This window comes from Talpa europaea (genome assembly GCF_964194135.1).
Source record: "Talpa europaea genome assembly, chromosome: 12".
Classification (NCBI taxonomy): Eukaryota; Metazoa; Chordata; class Mammalia; order Eulipotyphla; family Talpidae; genus Talpa; species Talpa europaea.
Window position 1 is genome coordinate 4,108,966 of NC_140079.1, and position 22,221 is coordinate 4,131,186.

General features: G+C 42.9%; 2 protein-coding genes across 2 annotated transcripts in view; both read right to left on the bottom strand.

The window, feature by feature from the left end:
* LOC311180614 (uncharacterized protein) overlaps nucleotides 1–22,221 on the bottom strand; it is a gene marked incomplete at both ends in the record, with an annotated part of 38,452 nt that overhangs the window by 15,999 nt on the left and 232 nt on the right. The window contains 3 exon segments of the mRNA XM_084248531.1: nucleotides 19,317–19,349; nucleotides 19,353–20,059; nucleotides 20,062–20,231. Coding sequence (XP_084104657.1) covers nucleotides 19,317–19,349; nucleotides 19,353–20,059; nucleotides 20,062–20,231 — 910 coding nt within the window.
* LOC311181039 (olfactory receptor 7A10-like) lies at nucleotides 7,664–8,557 on the bottom strand. Its single transcript, XM_084249194.1, has one exon. It carries the CDS (start codon nucleotides 8,540–8,542, stop codon nucleotides 7,703–7,705), a length of 840 nt encoding a protein of 279 aa, XP_084105320.1. The 5' UTR covers nucleotides 8,543–8,557; the 3' UTR covers nucleotides 7,664–7,702.

Sequence of the window (22,221 nt, forward strand, 5' to 3'; positions counted from 1 at the left end):
TTGAAAGTAAAACTCTTTAGTCTCCCCCAACTGACATTACCTGAGATGTATCACTTACGGGAGCACCTGATTTGTGGGAGGGACGACACACTGTTCCTCCCCTCAGCTGCTCCGGAAGGTCATCTGCCCCCTTACTCTGGGATGTTTCTAGAACAGCTCACCTGCTCACACACCCCATGCAGTTCCTTCATCCCCTTCCCATTGAATACTTGATTTCCTGCTGCCTCAACTCCGGAACTTCTTGGCTCTGTCCTAACTTTGCAGGAACCATTTAAGCCTCCCGCTCCTCCTGCAGTCTCATCCACACAGATTTTCCTTCCTGTCTCTTCACTGTCAGCACCATCTCTGTATTGTTGACTGCCATGGAGAATTTTTAGTCACAAATTAATTAAATAAAGTGACGAGTCAGTCAAGCAAGAGAACAAGTGAACCTCTTGTCCCTGAGCCTGTTTTGATCTCTATGACCTGAGGCAGAACTTCTCAGTTTGCATTTTTTTTAAACATTTATTTAATTTATTTATACAAGCACTGGGTATAGTCAGAAGCGCGGGAGGGTGCGAGAATTCACCAGAGCCAGAGCGGGGAGCAGAACAGGCAGAAGGATCGAAGTACACTGCTGAAGGGATCAGCTGGCGGCAGGAGAGGTCTGCACGCCATGTGGGACACTCGCCTGCGGCCGGGATTGAACCAGCACTGCAGAGGCTGCGAGAAGCTCTGTAGCAGAGCGCTCAACTGCTGCACCACCAGGGAGGCCCTCGGTTTGCATTTTCCCTGGATCTGTCCCAAGTGCCTGCTGGGCTCTGAGACTCACCTGGGTGGGGGCTGTGAGGGGGGCTTCTCCATGTAGCATTTGAGTCCCTCCTGGACGCCTGAGGATGGATCTGGGCTGTGTCACAGACAGGATCTCAGGAGGGCGCCAAGGGCTGGTCCCTGGGCAGAGGTCAGGCTCCACAGACAGGAATCATGTCCTCTCCGGGCCCGGCTTGGACAGTCTGCGGGACTGAGGGAGACAGGGTATTTACCGCCCTCCACACGGTCTCATTAGCCACACCTCACTCTCCTGCTCCACACTCTGAGCTCATGATTTCCCTCTGGACTGGACTGGACAAAGGAAAGTTTCTTAATTATTCTCTGATCCCAAGAGAACAAATTAGATGTCAAGTGCTCCAGTTTTAGTTACTCCTTTTCATAAACTCCGCCATCTTCCAAGCTGTAACCACCCAAAACCTAATTTTCACTCTGTGCTAAAGTTTTGAAATCTGCACCTCAGCAACCCAACTAGACCTGACTTCCTGGATCTTCAAGGCACAAATGTGTTGGGGAACAGACCCCCCATATGTCCAGAAGTGCTGTTTCTCTTTCATAAAGCTGAGAACCGAGTTGCTCTATACAAAACCTTAGCAACCCCACTCCTTGATTAAAGAACTAGACATAAGACCTGAAACCATAAAATATATAGAAGGAAATATAGGCAAAACACTACGTGATTTGCACATCAAAGATATCTTTACAGACATATCACCCAAAGCAGTGATAGTGACTGCAAAGATAAACAGCTGGGACTACATCAAATTAAAGAGCTTCAGCACAGCAAAAGAGACAATAACAAAAACAAAGAGAAACCCCACCAACTGGGAGAACATTTTTGCACCCAACACTAATGATAAAGGACTGATCACAAAAATCTGCAAAGAGCTGATGAGACTCAACAACAACAAAGAAAAGAATCCAGTCCAAAAATGGGCAGAAGAGCTAAAAAGAAACTTCTCTGAAGAGGAAATGCAAATGGCCAACAGGCATATGAAAAAATGTTCAACATCACTTGTCATCGGAAATGCAAATCAAAACTACCATGAGATACCATCTCACACCAGTGAGAATGGCACATATTAAAAAAACTAGCAACAACAAATATTGGCGAGGGTGTGGAGAAAAAGGAACTCTTCTGCACTGTTGGTGGGAGTGCAAACTGGTCCAACCACGATGGAGAGCTGTGTAGAGATTTCTGGACCTACTAAACATAGAGCTTCCATAGGATCCAGCAATTCCACTCCTAGGTATTTACCCAAAGGACACAGAAACATCAATTCCAAAGAACACCTGCACCCCTATGTTTATAGCAGCACTGTTTACAATAGCTAAGCTTTGGAAACAACCCAAATGCCCAAAAATAGATGACTGGATCAAGATATGGTACATATATATCATGGAATATTACTCAGCATTCAAAAAAGATAAACACATGCAATTTGCAGCAACATGGATGGCGCTGGAAGGGATCATGCTCAGTGAAATAAGCCAAAAAGAAAAAGAAAAACACCGGATGGTCTCACTCATAGCAGGAATCTAGAAAACTTAAATAAGGGACCAGGAAAATGAATAACTATAAGAAAGTGAAAATCAAAATCAACAAAAAACTATGAAACAGAGACACTTTTTGGGGGGTGGGGGGCAGGAGGGGAGGGATTGGGGTCAAAATGGGGGGGTAGCAATTGTATGGGGAATATAAAAATAAAATTTATAGAAAAAAAAATAAATATGTTTGGCCATTTAACATAATCTAAAAAAAAAAAAAAGATTTATTTATTTATTTATTTATTTATTTATTTATTTATTTATTTATTTATTTATTTATTTATTTATACAAGCACTGGGTACAGTCAGATGCACAGGAGGGTGAGAGAATTCACCAGAGCCAGAGCTGGGAACAGAACAGGCAGACTGATGAAGTACACTGCTGAGGGGAGCAGAAGGCGGCAGGAGAGGTCTGTCGTGCCATGTGAGATCCTCTCTGGGGTCCAGGGATGGAATTGGTGCTGCAGAGGCTGCAGGCATCTTCACAGCCCAGCGCTCAACCACTGTGCCACCAGGGGAGGCCCCACACTCCTTGTTTTATGTCACTTTTGCAAAAACAAGTAGGAATTTCTTTTTTAGTTTTCACTGCGATGTGACTGCCCAGCCTTCTGTTTGTAACTCCAGAAGGAAACGACTCTGTTCCTAACCAGCTAAATATGCAGGTCTGAAGACTAAAGATTTTTGTAACTGCCACACTCACTGTGAAACCTGTGCACCTGCACGGACCCCCAAAGGTTAAGCACGGGTCCTGCTTAGCAGCGCAGGGAAGTACTAACATGCTCGCTGCTGCCAGCACCCGGCACTGCCCACAGAAATCGACTCCTAACACTGGGCGTCACCGTCCTTACAGGTCACTGTCCTCATCCCAGGCAGTGATTATTGATCAACCTCTATATCATGCACACACTGGTCTGCCAGAGCAGGAGCAGGCGTGACAAGGAACACCAAGTGAGGGTCTCCCTTTGCTTTTCTCGCAGCCAGAGGAAGGGCTTGTAGTGACCTGTGATGACTCGTCTCAGTACTGAAAAGTCTTTTGGCAGACAATAGATTTTCCTTAACTTCCCTGACCTTTATTTAAAAAGACAATTTATTTGTTCATGCATACAAGAACCAGGGGACAGGCCGGATGTGTGGGAGGATGAGCGGATTCAGCAGAGACAGTGGAGAACAGAACCTGCAGATTGACTGACATACATTATTGACAGGAGCAGCTGGCGAGACAGGAGAGGTCTGCTGTGCCATGTGCGTATCTCCGTGGCCAGCCAGGATCGAACCCATGCTGCAGGGTCTGCACACAGCTTCACAGCACCGCGCTCAACTGCCTGTGCCACCAGGGAGCCCCTTTGATGCCACATAACACAATAGGGATGTTTTCACACACCCATGCCAGGTCTCTATGTGAGTTAGGCACGTTCTTGGAAATAACTTCATGTCACATCGCACAATCTAATGGCAAGTGGGCTTGGACTAAGAGCCTCCGTCCACCAGATGAGTCCTAACCAGCTGTGTACCTCATGTTGAACTTGACACCTCTCTGTGGGTGTGGAACAGGAGAGGATGGACCTCAACACCCCAGGTTCTTTGTATGACTTTAATTGTCAGAATTAAGCTGTGCAAATATGTCCTCCCTGTAGTAGGGTGTCTTGGCGTTGTAGTGATGTTTTCTTGTACTGCACAGAAGCATTTTGGTTGATACAGTCCACGTTGTTCATGTTCCCCTTTGTTTCCCTTGCTGCTGGAGATGAATCCACAAACATCTGAATTTTATATTGGAGAGCGTTTTGCCCAAGTTGTCTTCTGTGTGTGTTATGGTTTGGGTCTTACATCAAAGTCTTTTATTCATTTTGAATTGATTTTTAAGTGTTTGGAGATAGAGTCATCTAGTTTCATTCTTTTTCATGAGTGTCCATTTTTTTTTAATGATTTATTTATTTATACAAGCACTGAGTACAGTCAGAAGTGTGGGAGGGTGAGAGAAGTCACTTGAGCCAGAGCGGGGAACAGAACAGACAGACCAATGAAATACACTGCTAAGGGGAACAGCGGGTGGCAGGAGAGGTCTGTGCACCATGTCAGACCCTCTCCCAGTGTCTGGGGATCGAACCGGCTCTGCAGAGGCTGCGGGCAGATTCCCAGCCCAGCACTCAATCGCTGCGCCACCAGGGGAGGCCCCGCGAGTGACCAGTTTTCCCATTGTCATTTACTGAAGAGGCTCCTTGCTCTGGTGTATGTTCTTGGCTGTTAATTTTTAGAGTAACTGTTCCTGTAGGTCTGATTTATTTCTGGGTCTTGATTCTATCCCATTGGTCTCTGTGTCTGTTATTTCCGACCATTGTAATTATCCAGTATTGTTTTGATTACTATACCTTTATAGTATTGCTTGAATTCTGGTATCGTAATAATTTTTCCCCTTTTTGTCAGACATGCTTTGTATCCGGGATCATTGGTGAATCCATATGGATGCCAGTAATGTGTGTTTTATGCCGTGAAGGTGCCGTTGAAAATTTCTAGTGTTGCATTGACTCTGTGTAGTGCTTTGTGGAGGATGGTCATTGTGGCCGCATTGAATCTTCCAGCCCATGAGCAAGAATAACTTTCCATTTCTTTGTGTCCTTCTCTGTTTCTTTTAACAGTGTCTAACAGTTTTCCTTATACAGGCCCATCACATCCTTTGTTCAGTTTACTCACTAGGTATTTAACTTTCATTTATTTTGGTGTGATTTGTAAATGGGATCATTTTCTTATTTTTTTCCCTTTCTAACTTATTGTTCTTATTTGGGGAGGAGCTGGTTTTGTTTGTGTTTATTTCCTGCCACTTTAACAAACTCGGTTTATTGTTTCAATCAGATCCAGCATCCAATGAATGCAGAAAACCCTAACAGGTGGGCATAAGTGGAACTCATCCTAAAATAATAAACACTATTTACAGGCACTTGTTTCTCAAAACATCCATCTAAATATTGGTTTATTATTCCCATAGTAGACATAAGGAAAGAGACATAAGGTGATCTTTTATGTAATCTTTTAGGCATCATGTATAAAGGGAACCATGCAGTTCGGATGCCTAATTTTCTGTGAGCCCTCTGATTCAGTAATTTTACATTTCATTTTGTCATGCAAAATAACTTCGTAATGCACTTTGAAATAAGTAAATTTTAATACAAAGTTATTTATTCCAGGAGACTCTCCCATTCAATCCTTTTCCCTTTCTTTTGAGTTTATTTTTAATTTTTAAACATTTTTTTAAATTGAAGAAACCTTGCATTTTAACGTTATGTGAAATTTCAGGCATCATGAATATTAATCAACATATCTGTATGCGACATTAAGTTCACTGCTAAAAGTTCAAATTCATCTTTCATTATACCATTGTCCTCTGTTTCCGATTAAACCACTTCCCTTGCCCATCTTTCTTTTTGCCACTACGTGTTCTTATATAGTCCAAAAGTATATTTTGTTTTATTGACATGCTCTATTTATTTGATTTCTTTATCACATATGAGTGAAATCATACGGTATTTGACTTTGTCTGCTTCGCTTATTTCAGTAAGGATAATGCTGTTGTTTCCCTTCTGTTGTTGCAAGTGGTGCAATTTCCTCTTTTTAATATCTAACTAGTATTCCATCCTCTACATATACCAGCTGAGTCCAGAGACTAACCATGTGGGCTAGACCCAGCTCCAGTCACCAGGAGATTCAATCCATGGCAGGAGGTACTAGAGGGAGGTCGGGAGGGAGGTGGGGACACTGAAGACCAATAGCTGCTTCTGTGTTGGGAGAGGGAGGAGGCGGAGGTGACAGAGTTCCCTTCTCAACAAACTGAGGCAATATAAGTCGCAGATTCCCCACGGCCCACCTGACACCATGGTAAGGAAGAAGAGAAACAATCAAAACTGACCCACAGCACCCCAAAATTAAACCTGATAATGAGGTGACTTAAATACTTTGAAATCAAGGAACATCTGAGCATAAGAAGCAAAACAACAGTAGTAGAACAGAAGTTCTGGCTCATAAATAAGGGAGAGAGAAGCCGAGGAGTCTCAGTGACGTGGAGCCACAACATTGAATACACCCGTGAGTTATGGGAGGTGACTCAGGGCAGACAGGCAGCTGCGAGACCTTAGGAAGAAGATAAAGAACCAGAGTCTTCACCGAAGAGATGGAGAAGATTAAGAGAACACAAAAGAGTCTTTGAATGTAAATGACCACAAATATATAACATGTTTAAATAGAATTAAACTTCTAAGATAATAACTTCAGAAACAGAAGATCCATATGTATAAATCACCCAGTTAGGAAGATAGACAGAAATAAGACAGACATAGGAGAAAATACGGAAATGCTGCAAAAAATGTCAGACTCAACGAGAAGTGGGAAGATAAGGATAGTGGATGACCCAGAAGATGAAGGAGAAGGGAGGAGGGACCCTTGTCAAAAAAATCATAGCTGAGAATTTTCCAAACCTAAAGAATGAAATAAGCACGAGTGTCCAGGAAGAACTGAAAACACCCAAATTACAGAGTGAAAATGACCTTTACCCTGACACCCCACTGGTAAAGGGTAAAAATCAGAAAAAAGAAAACAATTTTCAGGAGGCCTGAAAAAAAGAGAATTTGCAAAGGCATCCAAATTAGGTTTTCCTCAGATGTTTCCCCAGTCACTGTCCATGAAAGGAGAGGAAGAATGTGCTCATAATCCTAAACACAAAGACTTCCAACCAAGAATACTCCACCCTGCAAATTATTCAAATATGAATGCGAATAAAAGCTTCCCAGGCAGAGAAGCCAATGGAGTTAATCACCATCAGGTCTCCCTGCCTCACCATCAATGCTGAAATGGGGTCTTCTGCAGGAACACCTGAAGCAAAGCCCTGGGGAAAATGACATGAACAGGAATATGATGGGTCAACAACAAATCACCAACGGAAGGAAGGGAAGGGCAGAAGTAGGGACAGTGAATACCAGCCCTGGACACGCCTGGGTACTGTGATATGACAAGATTTTTCTGCACATAATTCATAAGTTTCTTGCTTTTATGTGATACAGTAGTTCATATTTTTCCTCTATTTCTTTCTATTATTTTGTAAGTGCCAATTTCCGTGTTAAACATTTCACAAAACTCACAGACACTATGCTATCCTTAATACTGAACCCAGTACACAGAACAGTTAAAAATAATGAAGGGAATACAGAAAAGATACTTATAATGTATAAAAAAGTGATATCAAACTCTGTTCCTAGGCCAAACCACAGATTATCTCTGACTGACTGAGGACAGGATCATGATTTATTCCATGGACTGTGAGCCCCGTGGCTCCCAATCAGACAATCTGAGGCAATGGCCCCCGTCACGTTGGGGTTGCTTTGCAGCTGAAGAGTCTCCCCAGGGCCTGCTTTATGTCCTTGTTTCTGAGACTGTAGATGAAGGGGTTCAGCATGGGGGTGACCACCATGTACATCACCGAGGCTGTTGCACTGTCCCTGGAGTCGTGGGTAGCGGCAGAGCTGAGGTACACGCCGAGCCCCGTCCCGTAGAACATGGAGACCACGCAGAGGTGAGACCCGCAGGTGGAGAAGGCTTTGTACCCGCCGCTCGCTGAGGAGATTTTCAAAACAGAGGACACAATCTTAGAGTAAGAGAAAAGGACGCCACTGAGAGGAATCATCCCCACAACCCCTGCTGCTAAATATATCACCAGCTCATTGAGGAAGGTGTCAGAACAGGCAACCTGGATCACCTGGTTCAATTCACAGAAGAAGTGAGGGATTTGCAGCTGTGAGCAAAAGGACAGTCGCAAAACCATTAAGCTTTGCAATAGAGAATGAAGAAAACTTATCAACCAGGATGCAAGAAGCAGGAGGCCACAGAACTGGGGGTTCATGATGACCATGTAGTGCAGGGGATGGCAGATGGCCACAAACCGGTCATAGGCCATGGCTGTCAAGAGGATAGTGTCCAGTCCTCCAAATATTAAGTAGAAAAACACCTGGCTGAGACAGCCCGCGTAGGTTATGGCTTTGTTCTGTGTCTGGATGTTGAGCAGCATCTTGGGGACGGTGGTGGAGGTGAAGCCGATGTCGGCAAAGGACAGGTTGGCGAGGAAGAAGTACATGGGGGTGTGCAGGTGGGGGTCCGTGACGATGGCCAGGATGATGAGGAGATTCCCAGTGACCGTGACCAAGTACATGGCCAAGAATGCCCAGAAGAGGAGGGGCTGCAGCGAGGCCTCTTCTGAGAGCCCCAGGAGGGTGAACGCTGTGGGGTGGGTTTGGTTTCCTGGATCCTGGTCGCTGGTGAGCCTGGGGGATGGAGACAGAAGTGATGTCAACTTAACCACAGCAGAGCAATGAAGAATGGGGTTTAAGTTTTGATTTTATTTAAAATATATTCTTTTAAAAAATTTCATGTGATAGAGCTAGTGTTTTTCCCTGAAATCTTCAAGGCTGTTAAGGACCCACCTTCCCTTGATGCTGAAAATATTAAGCCATTCTTACATCTAATGCACACGTATTTCCAAGTCAGCATTTTCTTTGAAAATTTCCTGAGATTTTCATTTAAATACATTGACCAATTATATTATCCGAATATTGTTGGAATCATGGGGAGAAATCAGTGAGAATGACTGAACGGTCTTACTCTAGGGCCTCCCGTTTGGCCCTGGGCTCCCACCAAGACAACTGAGTCTGATGTTCAGCCAGGGAGCCACCCACATGGCACAGCAGACCTCTCCTGTCTCCCCGCAGCTCCCATCAGCCGTGTACTTCAGTAGATCTGCCTGTTCTGCTCACCACTCTGTCTCTGTTTAGTCCTGTACCCACCACCCTAGTTATCTATCCATAAAGAATAAATATTTTTTTTAAAAGTTTAACCTCGCCCCAAAGTAGTTTTCTTCTAAGTATGTGTGTGGTCTCAGTAAATAATATTTCTCATGGTGATTATTATTGTTAAGTAAACTAATGCAGTTGTATGAGGAGGTAGAATTTAGAGGAAACTTGTGTATCTTCCAATTAGAGGGTTTGAACAAAAAAATTTGCAGGCCTTGAGATTTACTATGAAGGACTTATTAGCGGCTACAATATATCCATGTATCCATGAAAAGAACATTCGGGTTTGGGGAAATATCCAGAAAAAGATGTCAGTATAGGAGCGTTCCTGGCACAGTTAGAGATCCCAGAATTAGGGGTGTGACAAGAGGGGGTGCTCCAGGTTGGGGGTGAGATGGGAGAGTGGGTAGGAGGCCCGGACATCCTGCTGCCATGTGAAGTTCCTGCTCATGACATGGTACATTTGCTGATCTTCTAGTGTTTAGATTGTGTTACATGTGCTGTGTGAACATTATGTATTATATGTATAAATGATCCATAATTGTATCCCTCCATCAATTTCTTTCCCTCACATTTCATCTGGATTATGGATGTGTGATTGCAGAAGACAGCTTCATTGGGACAGATGTCCAATCTCTGCTTCCTCTCCCTCTAGTAAGGATTATTTCCCTTATTTCAGCCACACTCACACTTTGTCCTGTGCATGGAAGCAGAGCTGAGAATTGGAAATCAAATCACTATGAACAACAAAAATAAGTGTTATGTGTTTCCAAGAATCGGCTCTCCAGAATTGCTGTAAAGAAAGTTGCTTTTTTGTGCATTGTAAGACACAGCACACCTTAAAACAAAGAACCTTGCCCTGTATCCTTATTCATGTATTTTTTTGTAACTGAGGGAATATCGGGGTACCCCCCTCAGGTATTGCCACCATAGTGCACCCACACCCACTCACCCATATTCCACCACCCCAGGCCATTGTGCTTCCTTCCCGCCTTGTTCTTCACCTTCCCCCAGCTTCCCCCTTGCTGTCTCAGCTCTGTAGTCAGCTGTCAAGGGATAGTTTTTTGCTTGTCTTAATCTGTTAATTTAGTTACTTTATATTCCACATAATAGTCACACCATCTTATATTTACCATTCATAACTCATTTTCACCAAGCATTATGATTTCACTTTCCATCCATGTTGCCACAAATGGCATAAGGTTATCTATTTTATTGCTGACTAGTATTCCACTGTGTGTATATACTACATCTTCTTTACGTGCACATATTAGGATGTTTCAGCTATAATATATAATGCTGCAATAAACATGGGAGTGCAGGTTTTTTTCCAATTAGTTTTTTGAATTTTTGGATAGATGCCTACGATTGGAATTAATATCAAATGGCAGATCCATGTTTACTGTGTGAGACGCGTCCTCCCTGCTCTCTGTGAGGGCTGGACCAGGCTGCACTCCCACCCGCAGTTAATGTGGCCCCACTGCCCTGCATCTTAACAGTGTCCTGTCAGAGTCAGTTCCTTTGCACCGTCTGTTTCTTGGCAGGACCCAGTAACCCTCAACCTTGACTAGAGTAAGCTGATTGGGAGTAAATGAATAGATGAATGATTACAAGTATAGTTTAATATTAGAAGTGTCAGGGTCTTTATTTAGAAGTTTTGTAATATTTCTGTGACCAGAAATCTGCCATAAGAAATATAATTCTCATTTATATGGGTGAACTTAGAGTATAGTTGGTTTTGCTAAATATCTGTTCACTTAAAGTTTCTATTTCCAAGAATTTGTCCATGATATTAAATGAGAAATTAATGTATTCACTATAGTCTAACACCCCACCCTGACAAGGAGTTGTAATTCATAAAATAAATGGAATAACAGGAAAAATAAAGCCTGGTTAAATATAGCGGGGTCAACATGAGTGCTTTAAGCACCATAGAGTATGAAACTAAGATTTTGGAAGAATAGTTATAACAAGAACTTAATCACATCCACTGGTTCTCTAAAAGTAAGTTGGCAAAGACTAAAAAATGAAAATAGGAATCGTACTCTTTCCAAAGCAGTGGAAACTGCAGATCCAAAGCTCTAATTTCTCCCTAGAGAAACAAAAATGGATTCCATATGCTTGAGGAATAGATCAAGATTGTCCTTTGAAAACAGAAGAATGTGATCCAGGAGATGGGGAGTTGGAGGCTGTTTTTAGGAACAAATTGGCTGCCCAGTGTCCCTTTGTCTCTCTTGTATGCAGAAGCTTTTCAGTTTATGTAGCACCACGTGTGGCTTCCTGATTTTCATGTCACAAGGAAGTCATTGCCTATGCAAATACCAGAGAGCACCTAAATAGGTGTTTTCCAGAGGACACACCTAGATGGGCAGCAAGCATATGAGGGGGTGCTCAGGATCACTCACCAGGGAAATGCAAATCCAAACCAGGGGCTGTCACCTCACAGCTGCTGGCAGAGCTCCCAGGGAGATGACCAAAGGTCAGCACTGGGAGTGGGGCCCAGAGAACCCTGTTGTGCTATCTGTGGCTAATACACCACTCAGGCACAGTGGGTAAGAGAACAGAGGCGCCTCAAAATATCAAAGATAGACGCCCTCGTGATGTGTTCATACATGTACAAGGCAATGAACACAGGACATTAAACTCCCTATTTATTGAAAAATAGAAATTAATATTTAATTTTTAATTAAAAAATAAAATTAAAATTTTTTAAAAAATAAAAATTATAATTAAATTAAAATTAAAAATTAAAAATTGATTAAAATGTTAAAAAACCTATGAGTCCATCGGTGGATGAATAAAGAAAATAATGTGTACACATTAGATATAAAATATACATGTGCTATATATGTATAGTACTGCTCTTAATTGTCCAAATGAATATACATGGATTATGTAAAACATATAATGTGTAATACATGCACAGGATATTGTGTTGGTATAATGCACATTCTATATAATAAAATATCAAATAATATCCAGTCAAGAGAAGGAAGGACACCCTGCCCTTTCTGACAACCGAGCACCTAAGAATGCTGTGTTATGTGACCGAGGCAGAGAACTTCAAATCCTGACATCACTTCTGTGTGTGGTCCTAGATCAGACTTAAATAGCTTCCATGGACCAGGGTGGGGAATTTGGAAGAGGCTGTTTCAGGACACAAACTTGAAACTGGTGGGTGAATAAGGTTCTGGAATCTACCACATTGTGACAGAGTCAACAGTATTTTCTTACAACATTCAAAGTTATCAGGAGATAATTTCTTAATAATTTTGTGACAAAAACAAATGCTAATTGTGTGTATTGATGGAGGTGTCAGCTAGTGCTCCAGTGGTCATCATATTGCATTACATAAGTATATGAAATCAACATGCATTTCTCCAACTTTCACACTCTTTCAATTCAATTAAATCTCAATGAAAATACAACAAATGAAATCACAAAAAGTAGGAGACATAGTAATGAGGGAAAGCAAATGTGACATGAACACAATGTGTGTAATCTATTATTACTAATACAAATGGAAGAAACAGCCTTTCTTTCAATACATAGTGGGACACAATAGATCGACACACAAAATGGAAAACTTTTAAACATTTTGCCCAAAAGCCTATGTATATATGTGGGAGAATTAAGTGCAAAACACTTATTTTGCAAAACTCCAATTCTGTCTGAATATTTGAATCACAAACCAGAATAAAAATGCAGGCCCTAAGTAAATAAATTGTAGGAATGAGCACAATTTATAATTGAAAAAACAAAATTCTAACAAGGAAAACTATGCAGATTTGCCAGGAATAGAGTGGTTGCAGAGTGAAACTCTTTAGTCTCCCCCAACTGACATTAAAGAAAAAGGATGACTTCTGTGAGCACCTACCATGAGGGAACACTACACACTGTTCCTCTCCTCAGCTGCCCTGTGATGTCATCTCCCTATATTAGTCTGGATCTTTCTAACACAGATCACCTCCTCATTCACCCCATCCTAAAAATGAGCCCCTCACTTCAGTGCCGACCCCATTACATTTAATCCTTTATTTTCCTGCTGCTTTAACTCCAGACCTACTTGGCTGTGTCCTGACTTTGCTGGAACCACGTTAAGCCCCCACTCCCCCTTCAGTCTCATCCTAACAGATTTTTCTTCCTGTCTCTTCACTGTCAGCACCATCTCTGTATTGTTGAGAGCAGTGGACAGTTTTGAGTCACAAATTAAGTAAATTATTTATAAATTGACGAGTCAGTCAAGCAAGAGAACAAGGGAACCTCTTGTCCCTGGGCCTGGTTTGATCTCTGTGACCTGAGGCAGAACTTCTCAGTTTGCATTTTCCCTGGATCTGTCCCAAGTGCCTGCTGGGCTCTGAGACTCACCTGGGTGGGGGCTGTGAGGGGGGCTTCTCCATGGAGCGTCTGAGTCCCTCCTGGACGCTTGAGGATGGATCTGGGCTGTGTCACAGGCAGGATTTCAGGAGGGCGCCAAGGTGGGGGGATCCCTGGGCAGAGGTCGGGCTCCACAAACAGAAATCATGTCCTCTCCGGTCCCAGTTTGCTGAGGGACTGAAGCAAATAGGGTATTTACCACTCTCCACGCGGTCTCATTAGCCACACCTCACTCTCCTTCCTCCACAGTTTGAGCTCATGATTTCCCTGTGGACACTGGACTGGACACAAGAAAATTTCCTTAGTGATCTCTGATCCCAAGAGACTAGATTAGATGTCAAGTGCATCCAGCTGTTGTTACTCCTTTTTCATGAACTCCCGCACCTTCCAGAGCTGTAACCACCCAGTGCCTTATTCTCACTCTGTGTTCAAGTTTTCCAAATGTCTGTGCCTGAGGAGCTCGTCTTGGCTTGTTGTCCTGGGTCATCAAGGCACAAACGTGGTGGGGGCTCAGACCCCCCAATATGCCCAGTAGTGCTATTCCTCTCTCATAAAGCAGAGAACCGAGTCCTCTATAAAATACCTTAGACTCCACACCCCTTGTTGTCATGGCACTCGTGCAAAAGCAAATAGGAATTTCTTTTTTGTTTTTACTGTGATGTGACTGCAGCAGCCTTATGTTTGAAATTCCAGAAGGAAACGCCTGTGTTCCTAACCAGCTAAATATGCAGGACCAAAGAGTAAAGAATTTTGTAAGTGTTAGACGAACCCTGAAGCCTGTGCCCCTCCTCGGCCCCCCAAAGGTTAGGCAGGTGTCCTGCTTAGCAGCACAGGAAAGTGCTAACATGCTGTGCCACTGCCAGCACAGGGCAGTTGGCTACAAATGTCAACTCCTGACACTGGGCGTCAATTTGTCATCTCGAGCAGCAGTTGTCTGAGCAACCTCTGAATTGTGCCCAGACCTCACTGCCAAAGCAGGGTCTGTGACAGCCCCAGGGAGACATGAGCAGGCGCCACAACTACCTCCAAGTGAGGGTCGCCCGTTGCTCTTCTAGCAGCCAGAGGAAGGGCTTGTGGTGACCTGTGACGACTCGCCTCAGTACTGAAAGGTCTTCTTTTGGAGACAGTTGATTTTCCTTTACTTTCCTGTCCTTAATGTCCATGTTGCCACACAATACAACAGGGGTGTTTTCACATCTGTGATGTACCAGGTCTCTATGAAAGTTAGGCAGGTTCAGGAAAATAACTCGATGTTACATCTGACAATCTAATGGCACATGGGGCTTGGCCTGACAGCCTCTCTCTGTCCACCAGATGTCCCTCACCAGCTGGGTACCTCGCTTGAACTTGGCTCATCTCTGTGGGTGTGGAACAGGAGAGGATGGACCTCAACACCCCAGGTTCTTTGTGTGTCTTTAATTGTGGAACTATGCTGTGCAAATATGTCCTCCCTTTAGTAGGCTGTCTTGGTGTTGTAGTGATGTTTTCTTGTACTGTATGGAAGCATTTTGGTTGATATAGTCCCAATTATTTATATTCTCCTTTGTTTCCTTTGCTGCTGGAGATGATTCCACTAACACGTTTCTGAAATTTACGTTGAAGAGTGTTTTGCCCATGTTTTCTTCTATGTGTGTTATGGTTTTGGTTCTTACATCAAATTTTTATTCATTTTGAATTGAATTTTGTGTCAAGCGGGCTAGAGGCATCTGGTTTCATTCTCTTGCATGTGTGTCCATTTATTTCAATGCCATTTACTGAAGAGGCTTTCCTTGCTCAGGTGTAATTTTTTGGCTCCTAATTTCTAGATTTACTCTTCCTGTAAGTCTGGTTTATCTGGGTTTTGGTTCTATCCCGTTGTTAAGTGTGTCTGGTATCATTCCTGACCATTTTAATTATGCAGTATTGTTTCAATTATTACACTTTTATAGTATAGTGGGAAGTCTGGTATTGTAATGATTTTTCCTTTTTTTTTTTTTATAAATTGCTTTGCTCTCTGTGTCTTTGTGGTTCCATATGAATTTCAGTAATGTGTGTTTAATTTCTTAAAGTGTGCCATCGATAAATTCGTGTGATTGTGTCGACTCTGTGTAGTGCTTTGTGTAGGATGTTCATTGTGGCCACATTGATTCTTCCAGTCCATTCACAAGAAATAACTTTCCATTTCTTTGTGTCTCTATTATTTCTTTGACAAAATCTTATAGTTTTCTTAATTCAGGCCCTTCACATCCTTTGTTAAGTTTGCTAAGTAGGTATTTAACTTTTATTTGTTTGGTGTTGTTGTAAATTGGATCATTTTTGACTTTTTCCTCTTCTAACTATTGTTTATATATAGGAAGGCAGCTGATATGTTTGTGTTTATATCCTGCCACATTTACTGAACTGGCTTATTGTTTCAGTTAGATCCAAAATCCATGTATCCCGAAAACCCTAAAAACTGGACATCAATGGAACTCATCCTAAATAAGAAAAAATATTTACAGGCATTTATTTCTGAAAACATCCACCTGAATATTGGTTTATTATTCCCACAATATTATATGCAAGAAAACAGACTTTGGGAGCATCTTTTTAAAAAATAATTTAAGAAAGTAGTTGAAGCTTGGTAATCTTTTGTGTATTCTGTATAAAGGGACCCAGGCTGTATGTCTGCTAAATTTCTTATTGCTACTCTAAATCAGTAATTTTGCATTATATTTTATAATGCATCATAGCTTCATTATTCACTTTCAAATGCAAATGAAATGCATTTACATTAGCTTTAATACAAAGCTATTAATTAAAGGTGACACTCCCATTAAATTCTTTCCATTTCCTGTGAGTTTACCTTTCCATGTATTCCACTGAAGTAACCTTGCGTTATAACCGTATATAAATTTCAGGGGTGCCTAATTATTAATCAACACATGTATCTGAACATTAAGTTCACTACTAAAAGTTTAAATTTATCTTTCATTATACCATTGTCCTCATTTCAGATTGAACCACCTCCCTTCTCCCATATTTCTGTTAGCCACTAATTGCTCTTATATAGTCCAAAAGTGTATTTTGTTTAATGGACATGATCGGTTTATTTGTTTTCTTTATTACATATGAGTGAAATCACATGGTATTTGACTTTCTCTGTTTGGCTTGTTTCAGAAAGGATCATTCTGTTCTTATCCTTTTGTTCTTGGAAATATAAATAGTATTCTGCTATCTACATATACCACATCTTTCTGGACATTTGTCAATCAGTGGACTCTTGGTTTTTTTCTGCCTCTTGGCTATTGTAAATACCATTGCAGTGAACATGGATGGAAAACACCTCTTGGAATGAGTGCTTTTTGTGTGTATTTTCCAGCTAAATACTCAGAAGTAAGACATTTGCATCACAGGAAACTTATATTCTTCAATGTTTGAGGAATTTCCTTACAGCTTTCCATAACAGATGCACAAGTTGACATTCCACGAATACTGTATATTGTTTCCTCTTCTGCCCTGGGACCTTGTGAGCTCAGTGACCAGCACAGGAAATGAAATCTGCACCCTCTTCCAGAGTTTAGAAATCAGAGTTTTCCGGCAGAGCCCAGATGGCTTCATAATGGATCCCAGAGCAGGGAAAGGACGGTGGGACAGAGAACACAGCACTTCTTTGCAACGTATCAAGCAGACTTGTAGCATTTGCAACCCGGGTCCCTCAGTGGACAGCAGGGCAGGGGGCTGTGGTGGTCATTGCATGTGGTCACTGCCCACGTAGGTGCCTCCAACATACTAGTGCCAGTTGATTCCACAACTTGAACCCTGTGGACTAGACCCTGCTCCAGTGAGGAGGAGACTCAATCCGTGGCAGGAAGCACCAGACAGTGGTGGGGAGGGAGGTGGGGACAACTGAAGACCCATTGGACCTTGCTCTGAGAGAGAGAGGGGAGGAGTTGGAGGTGACAGAGTTCACTTCTCAACAAACTCAGACAACACTTAAGCCCCAGACTCCCCACCGCCTCCACCTGAAGCCAAGGAAAACTAGAAGAGAAACAATCTCACCACAGCACCCCAGCTACAAACCTGGAAATGAGGTGACATAATTACTTAGATCAAGGAACATCTGAGCACAAGATGGGAAAAAAAGCAGCAGAACAGAAGTTCTGGTTCATTAATACAGGAGAGAGAAGCAGAGGAGTGTCAGTGACGTGGAGAAACAACAGTAAATACACCCCTGAGTTATGGGAAAACAAGTCAGATGCGGAGAGGCATCTGCAGGACCTTTGAACGAAGTTAAAAGAACCAGAGAGTCTTCACCAAAGAGCTGGACAAGATGAAGAGAACACAAAAGACCGTCTGAATGTGAATGACCACAAATATAGGAAGTGTGTTAAATAGAATTAAATGGGCCAATAAAATAACTTCAGAAATGGAGGATCCCAGTATATACACGACCCAATTAGGAAAACAGAGAGAAATGAGACTCAGACACAGGAAAAATAAGGAAATGCTACAAAAATGTCAGACTGCATAGACGTGGATAATCCGGAAGGTGAACAGAGAAGACAGGAGTGACGCTTTTCAAAAAACCACAGCTGAGAATTTTCCAAACTGAGAGTGAAATAAGCACAAATGTCCAGGAAGTACAGACAACACTCAACTTTCAAAGTGAAAATGACCTACACCACGACACCCCACTGTTAAATCAGAAAAAAATCAGAAAAAAGATATACAGGAGGCCTGATGAAAGGGAATTTGCAGAGGCATTCAAGGTAGGCTTTCCTCTGAATGTTCCCCAGTCACCCTCCAGGAAAAGGGAGGAATGAAGTGTGCGTCATCCTAAATATGAAGACTTCCAGGCAAGAGTTCTCTGTGCTACAAAATTATTCAGTTATGCATGTGGATAAAGTTTTCCCCAGACAGAGAAGCCAGTGGAGTTTATTACCATCAGGTCTTCCTGCCTCACCATAAAAACTGACAGGAGTTCATCTACAAGGAAGAAAAAATGAAACAAACCCTGAGCAAATGACATGAACAGGAATATTATGGGTCAACAATAAAGCATCGAAAGGAAGGAAGTAAAGGAGAGAGTAAGGTACAGTGAATATTAGCCCTGGACACCCATGGATCCAGTGATACCACAAGATTTTTCTGCAGATAATCCATAAATTGCTTATTTTTTTTCCTTAGAGAGTGGTATATATTTGCCTCCATCTTTCAATTTCCTGTTTTAAACATTTCACTAAAGAAAAAGGCACGCAGGACCTCCCTGGTGGTATAGCAGTTGAGCGCTAGGCTGTGAAGTTGCCCTAGCCTCTGCAACGCTGGTTGGATCCCTGGCATCAGGCAAGAGTCCCACATGGCGCACAGACCTCTACTGCCGCCTGCTGCTCCCCTCAGCAGTGTACTTCGTGTGTCTGCCTGTTCTGCTCCCTGCTCTGGCTCTGGTGAATTCTCTCACCCTCCTGCGCGTATGACTGTACCCAGTTCTTGTATAAATAAATAAATAAATCTTTAAAAAAAAAGAAAGAAAGAAAATAGCAACCAGATTATGTTTTTTTTAATACTTCCCAGCATTCATACCAGTTAAAGACAATTTAGGAAATACCGAAAATATATTAATAATATATAATAAAACTGATGTCAAACTGTGTACATAAGACAAAGCACAGATTATCTTTGACTGACTGAGGACAGGATCATGACTTAGTCCCTGGACTTGAGCCCTGCTGCTCCCGACCAGACAATCTGAGAAGGTGGCCCCCATCACGTTGGGGTTGCTCTGCAGCTAAAGAGACTCACCAGGGCCTGCTTTATGTCCTTGTTTCTAAGACTCTAGATGAAGGGGTTCAGCATGGGGGTGACCACCGTGTACATCACTGAGGCTGTTGCACTGTCCCTGGAGTTGTGGATAGCAGTAGAGCTGAGGTACACACCAAGCGCCGTCCCGTAGAACAGGGAGACCACGGAGAGGTGAGACCCGCAGGTGGAAAAGGCTTTGTACCGGCCACTCGCTGAGGAGATTTTCAAAACAGAGGACACAATCTTAGAGTAAGAGTAAAGGATGCCACTGAGAGGAATCATCCCCACAACCCCCGCTGCTAAATACATCACCAGCTCATTGAGGAAGGTGTCAGAACAGGCAAGCTGGACCACCTGGTCCAGGTCACAGAAGAAGTGAGGGATTTGCAGCTGTGAGCAAAAGGACAGTCGCAAAACCATTAAGCTGTGTAACAGAGAATCCAGAAAACTTAACCCCCAGGATGCAAGAAGCAGGAGGACATAGAACTTGGGGTTCATGATGACCATGTAGTGCAGGGGATGGCAGATGGCCACAACCCAATCATAGGCCATGACTGTCAAGAGCAAGTTGTCCAGTCCTCCAAAGAGCAGGAAGAAAAACATCTGTCTGAGGCAGCCCGCGTAGGTTATGGCTTTGTTCTGTGTCTGGATGTTCAGCAGCATCTTGGGGACGGTGGTGGAGGTGAAGCCGATGTCGGCAAAGGACAGGTTGGTGAGGAAGAAGTACATGGGGGTGTGCAGGCGGGGTCCGTGACGATGGCCAGGATGATGAGGAGATTCCCTGTGACCGTGACCAAGTACATGGACAAGAATGCCCAGAAGAGGAGGGGCTGCAGCGAGGCCTCTTCTGAGAGCCCCAGGAGGGTGAACACTATGGCGTGGGTTTGGTTTCCTGGCGCCAGGTCTCTGGTGAGCCTGGGGGATGGAGACAGAATTGATGTAAACTTCACCACAGCAGGACAAACAAGTAATGATGTTAAACAGTGTGATTTCATTTGTCTTTATTAATAGATTTATCCATTTATGCACACAAGGACTGGGGCACAGGTCAGAAGTATGAGGGGTGAGAGGACACACCAGAGACAGAGTGGGGAATAGAACAGGCAGATTGACAGAAATATACTGCTAAGGGGCCAGTGGGTAAGACAGGAGAGGTCGGCCATGCTGTGTGTGTAGCTCCCTGGCCAGGGATCAAACTCATGCTGCAGTGGCTGTGGTGCGACTGCAGAGAGCTTCATAGGTTGCATCCCACCCCCCTGTGCCACCAGGGAGGCCCTGGTGTGATTTTATTTTAAATACATTCAGTTAATAAATTTCATGTTATAGAGCTAGTGCCTGTTCCCTGAAATTCGCAAGGCTAAGTCACCCACCTTCTCTTGACGTTGAAAATAATTAGCCAGTTGTACATCTAATACAAACATTTTTCAAAGTCAAAATTTTCTTTGAAACTATTGTGTGATTTTCTTTTAAATACGTTGGACCAATTATCCAAATATTGTTGGAATCACGGAGGGAAAGCAGTGAGACTGACTCTGAAAGATTCTAGCCCTAGGGCCTCCCTGGTGGCCTAGAGGTTAAGACTCTTTGCTACCACCGGGACTGCCTGAGTTTGATCCACAGCCAGGGAGCTCACCCACATGGCGCTGGAGACCTCAGCAGTGTGTTGGAGTAGATCTGCCTGTCCCCCTCCCCACTCTGTGGTCTCGCTAAATAAATTTTCATAGGGTAAATTTTATTGTTAAGTAAAATAATGCAGTTGGATGAAGAGGTGGAATCTAGAGGAAACTTGTGTGATCACTTCTGATTAGGAGGCTTTGAACAAAAGCATCTCGGCAGCGAGAAATATCTATGAAAGACATATCATGTGGCCACCATATATCCATGAGAAGATCATTTGGGTTTGGGGAAATAGCCGGAAAAAGATGTCACTACAGGAATGTTCTGGGCATCGTTACGGAACACAGAAGTAGGGGTGTGATGAGAGGGGACATTTCAGATTGAGAGTGAGAGAGAAAGCAGGAGGCCCCGAAATCCTGCTCTCTTGTGAAGTTCCTGTGCATGACTTTGTACCTTTGCTGATCTTCTAGTGGATAGCCTGTGTTACCTGTGCTGCGCCTAAGTGTGACTATTACGTACTACATGTTTAAATTACCCATAATTTATTTCCTCCCTAAACTATAATTTATTTCTGTCACATTTTGTCTAGATTCTGTATGTTTGATTGCAGAGGACAGCTTCAACTTGGGATCAGTGTCTCCTCTGTCTTCTCTTTACCTGCAATAAGGGTTACTTCCCTTATTTCAGCCACACACACACTTTCTGATCTACATTAGGTCATTTTGTCCTGTGCATTGAGCAGAGCTGACAATTAGAAATTACTGAGGACAAGGAAAATGGGAAGTGTTGTACTTTTCAAGGAATCAGGTCTCCAGAATTGCTGTAAAGTAAGTGGTTATTTCCTCTGCATTTTAAGACACTGAGGACCTAAAAACAAAGAACCTTGCTGTTGTCTCCGTATTTATTATTCACTTAAAATTTAACTGAGGTAGTACTGGGGAACCCCCTCCAGGTGTTGGCACCGTAGTGCACCCACACCACCTCCCCCATATTCCACCACCGCAGACCATTGTTCTTCCCCTTCCCCAGGCTCCCCCCTTTGTGTCTCAGCTCTGTCGTCAGCTGTCAAGGGTTAGTTTTCAACAGTCTTAATCTTTCAATTTAGTTGTTTTCTGTTCCACATACTAGTCACACCACTGGATATTTAATGTTCTCGTGACGTATTTCAGTTAGCGTGATGATACCAAGCCCCATCCATGTTGTCAAAATGGCATCAGTTTATCTGTGTGATTGCTGAGTATATTCCACGGTGTGTATGTTCTACAGCTTCTTGATCTACATATTAGGG